Source organism: Buceros rhinoceros, unplaced genomic scaffold, assembly GCF_000710305.1.
Source record: "Buceros rhinoceros silvestris isolate BGI_N320 unplaced genomic scaffold, ASM71030v1 scaffold44577, whole genome shotgun sequence".
NCBI classification, from domain to species: Eukaryota; Metazoa; Chordata; class Aves; order Bucerotiformes; family Bucerotidae; genus Buceros; species Buceros rhinoceros.
Genome location: NW_010421224.1, coordinates 1 through 12,561, shown reverse-complemented (window position 1 = coordinate 12,561; position 12,561 = coordinate 1). Strand labels below are relative to the sequence as shown.

General features: G+C 43.6%; 1 protein-coding gene across 1 annotated transcript; it reads right to left on the bottom strand.

The window, feature by feature from the left end:
* Window positions 1-1,688: 1,688 nt before the first annotated feature.
* On the bottom strand, window positions 1,689-8,362 carry EIF2S2 (eukaryotic translation initiation factor 2, subunit 2 beta, 38kDa). Its single transcript, XM_010139566.1, has 8 exons — window positions 8,182-8,362; window positions 7,181-7,284; window positions 5,974-6,109; window positions 5,559-5,659; window positions 4,984-5,132; window positions 4,026-4,082; window positions 2,878-2,963; window positions 1,689-2,162 (listed from the first exon to the last, which is right to left on the bottom strand). The coding sequence occupies exons 1-8, from the start codon at window positions 8,360-8,362 to the stop codon at window positions 1,987-1,989; spliced, it is 990 nt and encodes a 329-aa protein (XP_010137868.1). The 3' UTR covers window positions 1,689-1,986.
* Window positions 8,363-12,561: the final 4,199 nt, after the last annotated feature.

The window sequence follows — 12,561 nt, the reverse complement described above, 5'->3', positions numbered from 1 at the left end:
GAGGCTTTCCTGGGCCCAAAAGCCTTGAGGCAGACTATACCCCTTTTCAACGTAGACTCGAGGGTTTTTGGAAAAAAAAAAAAAAAATCAACTAATATCTGCTCCTAGGAAAAGACAACACTTGGTGAATGAGTGAGATTCCACGGGTAAATTAGAGCCTACAGCTCAGGACATTTCACTCGGGTATTTTTCACGAAAACCAGTGTCTTCAGGATTTCATGCCCGGAGTCAAACGACATCTATGGAATACTCCTGTAAGCCAGGAGAACTCACAGATGATGGGTTTGAACAATTAGTTATTTATTAAGTTGATCTTTTCAATCCAAATACACTGAAGTCAGACTTTGTATTTAATGGACTAAAACACGGCATCAGCTCAGGGCCATACTGTGTATTTTTAAAAAGTATGTTAAAGGTATTTGAGCCAGGAAAAAGCATTTTAAAATAGTTTTTCAACTATGATCTATTTCAGCATATCCCAACAGTAAGTCACTGCAACAAAAAGGCAACCAGCGGATCTCCCGAACGTCTTAGTTCTCACAGGAGAATGCCCATTTGCTAGAGAAAAGAACAAGAAAACACCAGCGATGTTACAAGAGGCACTGATCCTGGCTTTATTCACTTCAACATACATCCAACATTTGTTATAGCTCACTCGAAATTCAAAATGCTTTCAAGAAACCAACCACAAAACCTTGTTTTTTTGCCTTACGGCGCTGTCAAGTTCTCAAATAGCAGGCGACTTCCCAGCACGACCGTTCTGTTAACGCAGGTACAAAGATCAAAGCCTGGCAGACTCCCTGCCGTGCCGGGGGTCTGATGAACTGCGTTCAGCACGGTCGCCTTTTCCTCAGGGGTGAGGCTACTCTGCTTACCTGCAGGGAGGGGTGCCGGGGGCCCGGAGCTACTACACCTTACCCTGACCCCGTGCCCCCTTAGGGTAGGCAAGAGGTGCCGCAAGGTCCCCTCACAGTACTCCTCGCTTGCACCTTTGAACGTGGCAGCTGTAACAGGATTTCGACAGCACTAGGACTAGTTTGGACAGCACTAGGCCTGTCCCCTAGGGATCACCAAACTGACCGCGAGCGCGTCGCCATCAAGAAGCATAATGCGTTAACTGGGAACTCAAAGTGTGGCAGGATCTTATGTAAATTCAAGATTTACATAAGATGGTGTGTTGCAGCCACCAGAGCATGGAGTTACTTATATCCTGTGTTTTTCAAAGTGATGAAGAGTGCAGGACTTCGGAAATATAAACATTTCTCTATTAGAAATTGCAAAATTTAGTATGATGACACTAGGAAAGCTTCCAGTACAGTTTATCAATTCTGTGTTAAAATCAGCGTCAGTGTGATTCCTGAACTCTCTCACTGCTGTGTTCCACCTCATTAAGTGGTATCAGCGTGTCACTTCTGTGCAAAATGCATTCCCCTATTAACGTGGCTACGAAAGCATGAGCAGGGCTCATGTTGGTCTGTCGTTCCTGTGACCTTCTGTGACTGGTTTCTGTTTAATGACAGCCCAAGTGAAAACAAACTTGTTATGTAAAAGCAAAATAACCATCTTAAACTTTATTCTGGGTCTTGGACATAGTTCAGTGACGTGACCTGCAGAACAGCATGGTGCCAGCCACTCCCGTGAGCTGTTTAAAAAGAGGAAACTGAAGGAAAAATCCAAATTGAAGACACTCACTGTTATAGTATCTTTAATTTATCTTGTGTTTTACAGAAGTCTGAATGGATTAAAAAGCACCTCCTTTCCCATCACATTCCTTACAGTTGGTAAAACATATTCAGTGAGCAAATGCATGTGAACAGCTTGAGGATCTGCATCTTGCAAGGATTTCACAGACCAATCAATCAAAAGCCCAATTTCTTGTAGTTTTTACAATCTTGTTTTAATACAATGGTAAATCCATTCCGATTGTAAACCTGTCCAGCCACATCTCCCCAGAACACTCTGCAGAATCCAGTGTTGATTAGCAAACTAGTTAGCTTTGGCACGGAGCTGTGCTCTCTTGCCTGTGACAGCCTGGAAACCAGTTTTGATGCTGGCGACGGAGCAGCGCGAGTGGCAGGTCTCACACTGCAAGAAATATAATCTGGTGTCCTTCTGTAGGATTGTGTCTGGTGACCGACACGTGTGACAGGTGACATACTCCTCTGCAGAAAAGGAACGAAGGTGCAGTTAGAAGACAGGGCATGACCACTGGACACGTCACCACTTCTCCAGCTTTTAGTTTAACAGTTGCCTTGAAAGGCTGTTCAAAGGCACGTGCTAACTTAGGAGTGGCTTACTATGAAAATCACAGAGGCTGAAGCAACCTAAAAATCTCCCCGGTTCCGCAGTTAATACAGACTGGGTTTCATATGGTACATTATGCACTGGCACCGGGGTTTTAAAAATAGTAACAGCCAGTGACGACTTCCCACTGGCATCCAGAACTTCCTCTGCTGAAACAGCATTCCCAGAAATCAGCAACTCTTGCACCTAGAGCGGGATTTTTATTACATATAACCTGAGTCCTTTGCCCAGCAGCACACGCACTAGTTAGTTAGTCCTAACTAACGTGTACGACAGACTTTCAAATAATCACTGTTATTTTCCATAGTCTTCAAAGCCAAGAAATGAAAGCGAGATGAAACAAGCAATTCTCAAGCGCTCTTACTGTTTTAGGGCCAGGACAGAGTATGACCTATGAGCTCATTCTAACTACGGTGCAAGCCCCCGTACTTGCATTATTGCATCATAAAGCTGTGGCAAAGCCGTAGCTTAGCACAGAACCTCCACAGCATGCACAGATGTGGGCCAGACATGGGCCACTGTCATCAAAAGGGTTCGAGAGAAAGGTCTGGTGGAAGAGGGAGTTATACTTACTGATATATCTTCTCAAGACATTTTCTATCTGTTTCTGCTGGAATCTTCCTTTGATTACAAGTTGGTTGTTACCATCTATTGAGCCACTAATGTAAAAGAAAAATTAATCACATATTTGATTTGCAGAAGACATCAAGTGTTAAAACAAGCCAGGAATATGCAGCAAGATAATGACGCATTCTTCAAAACAGGAGTAAGCCAGAACTACCATGTGGAAAGTAATGCAACGTTCTGGAGGCACCTGAAAACCTACAGAAGTGTTGCCCAAGCATCACCCTCACTGCAGCAGAAGCAAACTCAGAGACTGGGTCCATGGTTAAGCCACCCGGTCAGAAGAACTTTACGGAATTGAGAATTAACACCTGCTTATCTCACAGAAGTGACCGACAACTCCCTAGTAGGGTGTGATATGACTAGTAAGATCCATTCCTTGGCATTCTGATGTAGTCAGTTGAGTGTTTCTTCACATGGTTTCTAAATTTTTGTTTAAGTCACCTGGAGCTGAAGAGACTCCAAAGCCCAGTCAAATGGGTACTTGTTATATATATTGCAATTAGACTCCTTGATTCTCTACATCTAGATACGACACTGTAGTCTACAACAGGGAAGTGAGCAGGCAGCACCCCACCTCAGCACCAGGGCTGTGGTAAGAGAGAGAAAATCACCACTGGTTTTACACTAACGCAGGTGGATTTACCTGCGGCATTACCAGGACAGGAAGCCACAGGCCCACAGAACTCACTGTCAGGCAGTCGGGCATTCTCTCTTCCCTGGTTATCCATGACCTGCCTTGAGCAGATCTGAGCCACAGAGCCACCCTCACCGACTGCCACAAACAGCTCTGCTGTCAGAGCATCTTTAAGGAAGATCCCAAAGATGGAAGCTAAACCCTCATCCAAACTGTTCCCTCGGACTTAGAGTTTGCCTCTGCACCTCTTCCCTGAGATGGTTCTCTTCAGCCGCTCAGCACAGCGGCTAAGGGCAGGGAAGAAAAGCCTGATGTTCGAGCACATACATGTATAGACACACAAAAATATATGTACCCATACATATATACAGACCTAAACCCAAGAACGGTGTTTTTGATCAGAGTTTCGTTGCCATCGCTTCCTGCAAGCATAAGCACGCACACAGCCCAGCAGCCTTACCTTGTACCCAATTCTGCCAACAAAAATGCCAGAAGATGTTTTGGCTGACGATGTAATCTAAAAATAGAGTAAGGATATCTTTAACCTCCCCCTTCAGAGAAATCTGATATTTATACAGGACTGGCAGGCTAAACCGATCTTAAATTACTAAGTTTAAAAGGGGGCAGTGCCAGAGGGTCTGCACCAAAGAGCACAGGCAGGCAATGACTGAGGACACAAGAAAACTGAACAGCCCACAAAACCCCCCACCATCCCCCCCACAGAACAGTCACAATTACAGTAACTACTGAAAATAAGTTTTCTATTCAGGATTTTCCACTCTTACTCTCCCATCCTCCCACGAGTCCCCGTAAAAAGCGTTACCAGGTGCCGTTAAAAATTCTCTTTAGTAAACTACCCAGATCCTCAGTATGTTTTGTGGCACACTTAGGAAACAACCAGATACACATTCCCAGCAGTGCCCACAAAGAACAGAACTGCCTTCACAAGAAATAATTAAGCCATTGAAAGCACTGCAGAAAAGAACGGGGGAAAAATTGACTGACCTCCACACCATTTACCAAGGGAACAGTATTTGTAGCCAGCTCAAATTAGAAAGCACTTTCCCCATCCTGCCACTGAAGAGAAGACTTTCAAATAAACATCACTGGTGACCCACCTACCAACTATACAGAAACCAATGAACTTGTAAAAATCAACAGGTCTAGTTTCAGTCCGTGAGGTCTGTGTACCAAACCTACCATTTTCATAACTGAAGCATAAAATAGGAAATTGTCTCAATAGATCATCTTCATAGATATGTTCTTACAGATGGACGCAGAGGAAATAAGCAGGGGGACTGCAAGGGCTTCAGCCTTCTCCTGGCCTGCCAGAGCCTGCTGCCAGCAAACAGCCAGCAGCTCAGCAGAGTGCGTTCACCCGCTACCCCGTAACAGGGAAACCTTGACAGGGAACTTACAATTTGCAGATATCTGTAAAGTTGACAAAAGATGTTTTCTTGGTCCCTACTCTTACAACCTGCGGAGGCTTCATGACAAATTTTCGTTTTTCTCCAGCCACCATATCTGGATTTTTTTCCCGCATGATGTTGAACACTCTATTGAGCAACTGCAAAAGAAGGGATTCACATCGACACGAGCATCCTGCACTTCCCAAAGGAAGTACATCACTCCTAAAGCACCTGAAACCGTGTTCACCAGGAATATGAGATCATCTCCGCCCACCAGCACTTCCCCATATGCTTCTAACGCACTTAAAAAACATGCTGATAAACGCACAATAAGAAAGCTGTTTCCCCAAGGACTGACCTGGTAACCTACAATACCTCACTCTGTTCGCAGAGGTGTCTTAACATTGCCCTAGATGTGAAATTAACCACGATAAAACATGGCCTGTGTTATTTTTCTGTTCACGAGTTTCTGACAACAAATCCTTTCATTTTAAGTCAGAAATAGGACACATGAGCATAAGGCCCTGCTCTACTGATGCTCATCAACGTGGAAAGTATTTTTTTATAGGTGTGTTGAACATTACCTCATCATATGTGTAGTCCCTTTCTGAACCTGCCCATGCAGGTCCTGACTGAAGGCTAAAAGAAATTCCATCGTCTTTTTTGCTATCTTCATCCTCAAAAGCTGTAAAGAAAGTTGTTTGGGATTCATTAAGAAGAAACATTCTTTAACCTCATGCTTACACCATTTCTAAAAGGTACATCAAAGAAGATCCCACTAAGATGCAAACACGAGTGTTCTCTGCCTGCCTGCAAGGGCCACCAGCACCTTCAGCAAATTTATAGTGCTTTTACAGAACAATTTTCTGATAAACAATACAGAGGTCAAGGTTAAAAAAAGCAATTTTGAAACAAAAAGGCACTCAAACACAACTTTTTCACCTTCAACAAGGACTACATTTCACGTTCTGTATCTCATGAACTAGGTTATACTTTCACCTTCATCCTTCTCCATTATCTCATCTTCATCTGGAAACTTCACATTCTTCCTTTTCTTCTTTTTATTGCCCAGCATGATATCAAGGTCATCTTCAGGTTCTACTGCCTCTGGCACATCTCCTTCAATTTTCAAGTCCTGAAAAAAAATAAGATCACCGTAGTTCACAGTATGAAACATGAATCTCCATGCACAGCATTGAAATAATACTAGTAGTGCATTATACTAGACACCGGTAATATCCCCCACAATCCTGGAACGTCACAGATAAGAGCAGAACTGCAGCGTGTTGAAGAGCGCTGCACCGCTACCACGACTAGGGCGAGATTTTTATATGCCCCGCTCAGATACAATGATGTACACGTGTCTAACGCTGCAGTCTTGTATTAAAACTGAGTTTATACTATTCCCTTTGGAATAGTTGATTTCCTACTAGGTAATAGATGCAGGCAAAAACCTTCAGGTCTAACTTTTGGCTGCTCAAGAACAAGGTCATGCTACACTTCCCTAAAGGCATCGACCGTTTTAGGGTGTAAGGGAACAGAACGCCCTACGCACCAGACACGGCAAGGCAAAGCTGTGCTACCTGCAGCCAGCCCTATTTATTGGCACAGCTCTGCACACGTAGAGCAAGGATTTAACCCATCCGGGCCAGAGCAGAGGGACACTTTTCTTTCCCAAAAGGTAAAACGTAAAAAGGTTTACACATAACGTAACATAACATTTCTCTGTCCTCCTGCTCTCTGGGCTTGCCAGTTACACTAACACACAATACTGGAGTAGAAGTTGAGTAAAAACATCTTGTACATCTTCTGGAACACCAGAGTCCTCAGGAGATACAGACCCTTTGTTTGAAGGGCTGGCCTTTAGAGGACTGTTCTGTGCATGGCTTCTGACATCCGTTTCCTTCTCTCACCCCAAAGACAATTAACCTTGATGCAATTCAACCCTTACTGCGGATTGCAGAATTACTGCTCATAGTGCAGATCAGTTGGGATTATTTTTCCACCGCTGGGCAAAAAGCCCTGCAGCAGCAACATGTTCATTAGAACCTACTACACACGAAAGATAGTGAAACCTTCAGCTTCATTATTAACTGTATGAAGATACAATGACAGACCCTAAACAACTCCTGCACTGCCAATCCCCAGAAAATGAAAGCAAGGAAGTTTTCCGCCATAGACAAGATCGCCTAGTTTGGAAACAAACCTTTACACCTTCTTCTGCTTCATCTATATCAAATATCTTTTTTGTTTTTTTCTTCTTTTTCTTTTGATTGAAGAAGTTTAAATCATCCAGGTCATCTGTTGCATCTAAAAAGGATTAGCAAAAGAAGTATAAAAACTGTGGAAACACTGAGGTTTCTAATTCACATCCAAATCTCAGTAAGACATAAGAATGATCTGGAGCCCCTGAGACAGTCTTCAGGTTTTACAGAGGTCATTCCCCTCTTCCCCCAAACACCTCAATACAGCTTTACAGTTTCTGCATCTAACTGCTTTTACTTATTTTTTAAAGTGCTTAACCTCTCTTTCTGCTGTACAAGAGAAACTGGCCGCTTCTGTCACTGTAGTAGAGATGCTTGAAAAAAAGTGTGAAGTAAACTGTAGGAGGAAGGAATAGTTTCTTTCGTCTACTGCAGGAGCCAAATTTATCAACAAACTGATTTAAGTTAACAGCATTCCCTGAATCGGGTCATCCTGAAATGACAATGACCTCAATTTAAAAAGCAAAGTTACATACGCAATCTCAAGCTCCTGAAAGATTCCGAAGAACACTCTAGTAATCACAGTCACATTTGTCCAAACACTAGAAAACCCTTTTAACCACTTCTCTGTTATCACACTATAGCTTGATTAATTGTTCAAAAGAAAAACAGCTGTAACTGTGTAATTATTGCAACAGCTGCACGTGGAAGACAGAATTCTTGCTGACTATTTTAGGGATACTCTTTTTACTGTCTCCCACAAAAGACTGAGTCAGCAAAGTGGAATTTACATAGGCCGCTGGTAGCTTGCTGGATGTCTGTGATCGTGATTTCAAGCAGGAGGGAAACACGCCTGCAAATGGGCAGCAGGGTATTACTCACAAGCCTCTAAACAAACCTGGGCCCCAGCATGATACACCATGAAGCAGAATCCTTGAAATGGGGCTTCTCGAAATACAGAATAAATGACCTTTAAGAGTTTATCTTCATGGGTTCACTTTACCTTTCTTCCTGCTGTCTTCTTCATCTGCCTCAACATCTTTGTCTTCTGTTGGCTCTGGTTCCACTTCTTTTGTTTCCGATTGCTGAGTCTCTTCTGCTTGTGTATCCCCTCCTTCCTCATCCAACATAAAGGGCTTCTTCTTTTTCTTCTTCTTCTTGCTCATAGTGGGATCGAAAATCATCTGTAAAAGTCAAGAGTTCCTCAGCAGCACAATAATCACCTACCATTTAGTACTTATAACACCTTTAAGTTTCTTTCTATATTCCTTCAGTTGTGCCAACTGTTCCTTGGCTTTCATCTCCACCAGGAATTTTTCCAGATCTGCAGCTACGTAGCACAAGTTAACTGACTCACAACAGTGACTGTACAGCTCCTTCAAAAACACCACAGACCTTGTCCCAAGGCATAACTGAAGTGACCGATTACAAGAGACAGAAGAGATTACAACACTGCCAGACAGCTTAGAGCTTCTGCTACGACAGTCCAAGTCTCCTGCCACCAGCACCTGAGCTGTGAATCTCTGACAGACTGGCTACCAGCTACTTCTCCATATGCGAAGCAATCACTGCTGCTCAGCACCAGGAAAAAACGTAAGGTCACCTACAACACAGAGCCTGATCACATGCTGGCTATACTTTGTTCTTCCATGTGACACACAGTAACTTCCAGGTTTACTGAAAGGCAAGATTTAGCAACAACTCTCTCCACAAGAATGCTCTGGACTAGGGAGGAACTTAGAAGAGGCTGGTGATACAGCAAAAGCTCCATCAGCTCTCCGCGCCATGAAGTAGGCAAAGGTCTCATCCTTTTCCCCCACTGGGAAACAGAACCTCAGAGACCAAGCAATTGAAAGCTGGTAAGAAGTTTTTTAGCCAGTGAATAAGCTTAATTCGCCCAGTCTGACTGTGAAGAAGGCACTAATCCGAAGACTCACTTTTAACCTGTCCCTCCTCCGCAGACCCCACGCTAACACAGGAGCTCTTCAGTTTTCCAACACAGCATGCTGCTTACTTTTCTCACTTAAGATGCAAGTTTGACAGCACAACTATTGGTCAGTTTTTACATCTGGACATATTTTCACAGTATATATTTGATACATCAATTTTAGAAACTGAATGAGAATCCCATTTTCTTCTTATCTAGTAATTGAAGAATGTTCTCACGGAGTTAAAATTCCATATCACTAATACCCTCACCACTACATCAAAGGAGCAGTCCTCCAACTTCCTGGTTTGTTACACCCTGCGAGTTTGGCAGTTCCCCTCCCCCCACGAAGCAAGCTTTTCCTCACACTTCTCACTCTCCTACACACCATATTCTTGTGATACTCTTCCAATTTCCTGGAACTTACTTGTTTAATCAAAAAGGCTCTACTGAAAGGCAGTAAACAGCACATACGGGCATTTGAAGCACAGCATCACAAAAGCGTCCACATTTATGAGACTGAGCTGAACTGCGCCTTTAATTGTGCACGTTGCACTGGAACAACTTTCAGAAAAGTCCTCTCAGGGCTTTCCTCTAATGCGTAGTTAGACACAGGCGTGAATCATGCTCCCATAATGCACAGTAGGCAAACAACGTGCTCAACCAGTTACACCGTCTGCTGGCTTCCTCCTGGAACTGCCACAGGCTGCTGAAACAGGAGGAAAGCTGCAGGCATCAGCAAGAGTCCACAGCTTTGGGAACAAGCACACAAACACCATTTCCAAGATCATTTCACTGAATAAGCTTTGCAAGACTCTGAAGAGTTTTGTATCTTCTCACATGATTAAGCAAACACAAGATTGTTTAGAATCAGGTGAGATAATTTCTAAGAGGGAATCGGCCCACCTGCCCCCAAATTGCTCTTCTCTTTGTGAAGAAAAAAACATTTCATTCCAAACCACCACAAAGCGTATCTTGCATCTAGAAGAGACAGAACGTCTGTTCAGCAGTACCGCACTAAACTGAGGTTAACACACAAGGACAACTTCTGGACACGGCAGATAGCTTCACTGTGGAAAAAACAATGCAGCTGGCCTTGAACAGAGCACTGCTCCCATCCAGTCGGACTGAGCCAAGCTTCTGCAAACCGAAGACCTACTCACAACCACTCTCAGGAAACTAATGGAAGAGTTCCACAGCCTGAGAAGAAGGTCTATGCCTGAAGTATTTTGTTCCATCACGGGCTTCAGTGAAAACTAAACAGGAGTCTTAGGTCACACAAGCTTTAACAAGCCGTGATGTAAACCAAGCAGCCTGATAACCAGGCTGTCCTGTGGTTCGCCTTTCTGAGCCAGACATTTCAGATGTTTCTTCAATCCTTTTCTCTAGTCAGTATGCTTGATTAGTTGAAGCATTATGATACCACTTAAGCACTGACAAACTCTACCAAGCTGCAGGCTCTCTGATGAAGGGGCTGTAGCCCTAACCCTATGCTCTTCTTGAGCAGAAATGGTTATGAATTTCTGTCCTGTTTCTGCTCTCAATGCCCAGTTCCCATAGGGGGTTTTCTCTTCTGCAGACCACAGAGTTCTTTCTCACCTCCAGCTCCACATATCTACTCCCATTCCAAGTACCTACAGTCAAAATCCCAACTTACAGAAAATTGTCAAATGAAAGAACAAAGGAAAATAGGAAACAAAGCTTCTTAGTCCAAGTGCAACTATCAAGACAGAAGCCAACATTACTCTAACCTGCTGTGACAGTGGCAAATGCTGGAGATTCTAACACAAAAAACCCCCATTCCGTTACCCTGAACAAACATGGGGTGTCTACAAAGCAGAGAGTAACTCTGCACTGATAAAGCTGGTTCAGGTATGCTCACACTACACAGAGTTGATGTCTATGATGGAGTGCAAAATTACTAAGACAAACCTGCACCGAAAGCCCCTGGCTGCTCAGAACAGCCTTCTCCAATGTTATTTCCTGTAGTTTTATGAAGCTCCAGACACAGAACTTCCAGGTATCTAGAAGGATTATATATATATTAGGATTTTTAATAAAGCAAATGGGTGTTAACAGGCTGCTTCCCCTCGCAAACAGGGCCTGGGACACCTCTGCTCTGCCAGACTTCTGAGCAGCATCAGATAGTCGATGTTTCTATCAGGGAATCTCTTGCATAGAGCTCTGAAAATTTTAAGCTACAGTCACAGAACAAAGCTTTGTAACATCTGCACCAGATTAGGTGCAAATTTGTCTTTATATGTCTTCAGCCTCCTCAACTTTATAGGATCACCGGCTTCAAAGTTTCATCAATTTAACATCAGTAACAAACTATCCGGCTCCTAAAAATGAGAGACACAGAAGTTCTGGAAGGCCCGTGCACTCACTCTCACACATACTCCAGCCAGAAGATTTAAAGATTCAACTGTGGTATCTGCTACCATTTCTATTCCCTGTCAGTCTGCTATATAAAGCAATCCCACGATGTAACTTAACTCTACTATCACCTCAAGATCTGAACGAATGCATTACACAAGAAAAATAATTTTACTGACAAACTAAATCCAAACCAGGAAACTCCAGCTGAACTACTCTCTGGTCCTATGATTACCTGAGACAGAAAGCATCTGACATGAGTAATCCTGGGTCTAGATTTCTAGAACCGGAGGACAACCTAGACATTAGACCTGCAGTTCCAAGGACGCAATTAGGCATAAAAATGCAGTACATTCATTCTAGATGTTAAAGTAGCTGAATAAGTAAGTCTCAGTTACCATTAAAACAATCAGTAATTAAATCAGTCCTCCTTTATTACTCCGGACAAATTATGACTTGCCTGTCTTCAAGACTAGAGTGATCACTTTGCTCAGAAGGAAACAAGCCACACAGGTATTTTAAACAACACCAGAAAGAAGACACAAGACCAAAAGCAGCCTCTCCTGGATCCAGCCAGCCCACTTTCCCACAGGCTATGCAGTCACCCATCGGAATGCTTATAACCTCCTCCATGTAAAGCTTTCCTTTTCCCCATGAGAGCAACTGAAATGAGGTTAGTAAAGGTGCTAACACATGGAATCTACAACCCTTGAAAAATTTCCCAGAGACAGATGTATCTACCTCCTTGGAAGCATCCCAAAGCAAACACCATCGGATCCTGACCACCTGAAGCCATTATTTATTAAGATGGAGCCATTCAGCTCTCAGGACTAAAAGGCAAGATATTAAAGCTCCAGAAAGAAAGAGTAGTAAGTAAACTGACTAAGCGCTACGTATCGCTAGAAAAGCACGAAACATAATGGAGAAGGGGCGGCGGGGAAATCAGCCTTCCTGCCCGGCCCTCCCTCTGCCAGAGGCGGGCGCGGCAGAACACGGGTTGCCCCAGGAGAGTTTCAGGCCTTCCCACGATACGCGGAGCCAGACCACAGCCGGGCCCAGGCGGGGCTCCGCGGCGTGCAG

Coding starts and splice junctions, on each gene's coding strand:
- EIF2S2 (XM_010139566.1), bottom strand. CDS start 8,362: ATGATTTTCGATCCCACTATGAGCAAGAAGAAGAAGAAAAAGAAGAAG. Junction 6,110..7,180: donor AAGCAGAAGAAGGTGTAAAG/GTTTGTTTCCAA, acceptor ATTTTTTTTCAG/GACTTGAAAATTGAAGGAGA. Junction 2,964..4,025: donor TTGGCAGAATTGGGTACAAG/GTAAGGCTGCTG, acceptor CTTTTACATTAG/TGGCTCAATAGATGGTAACA.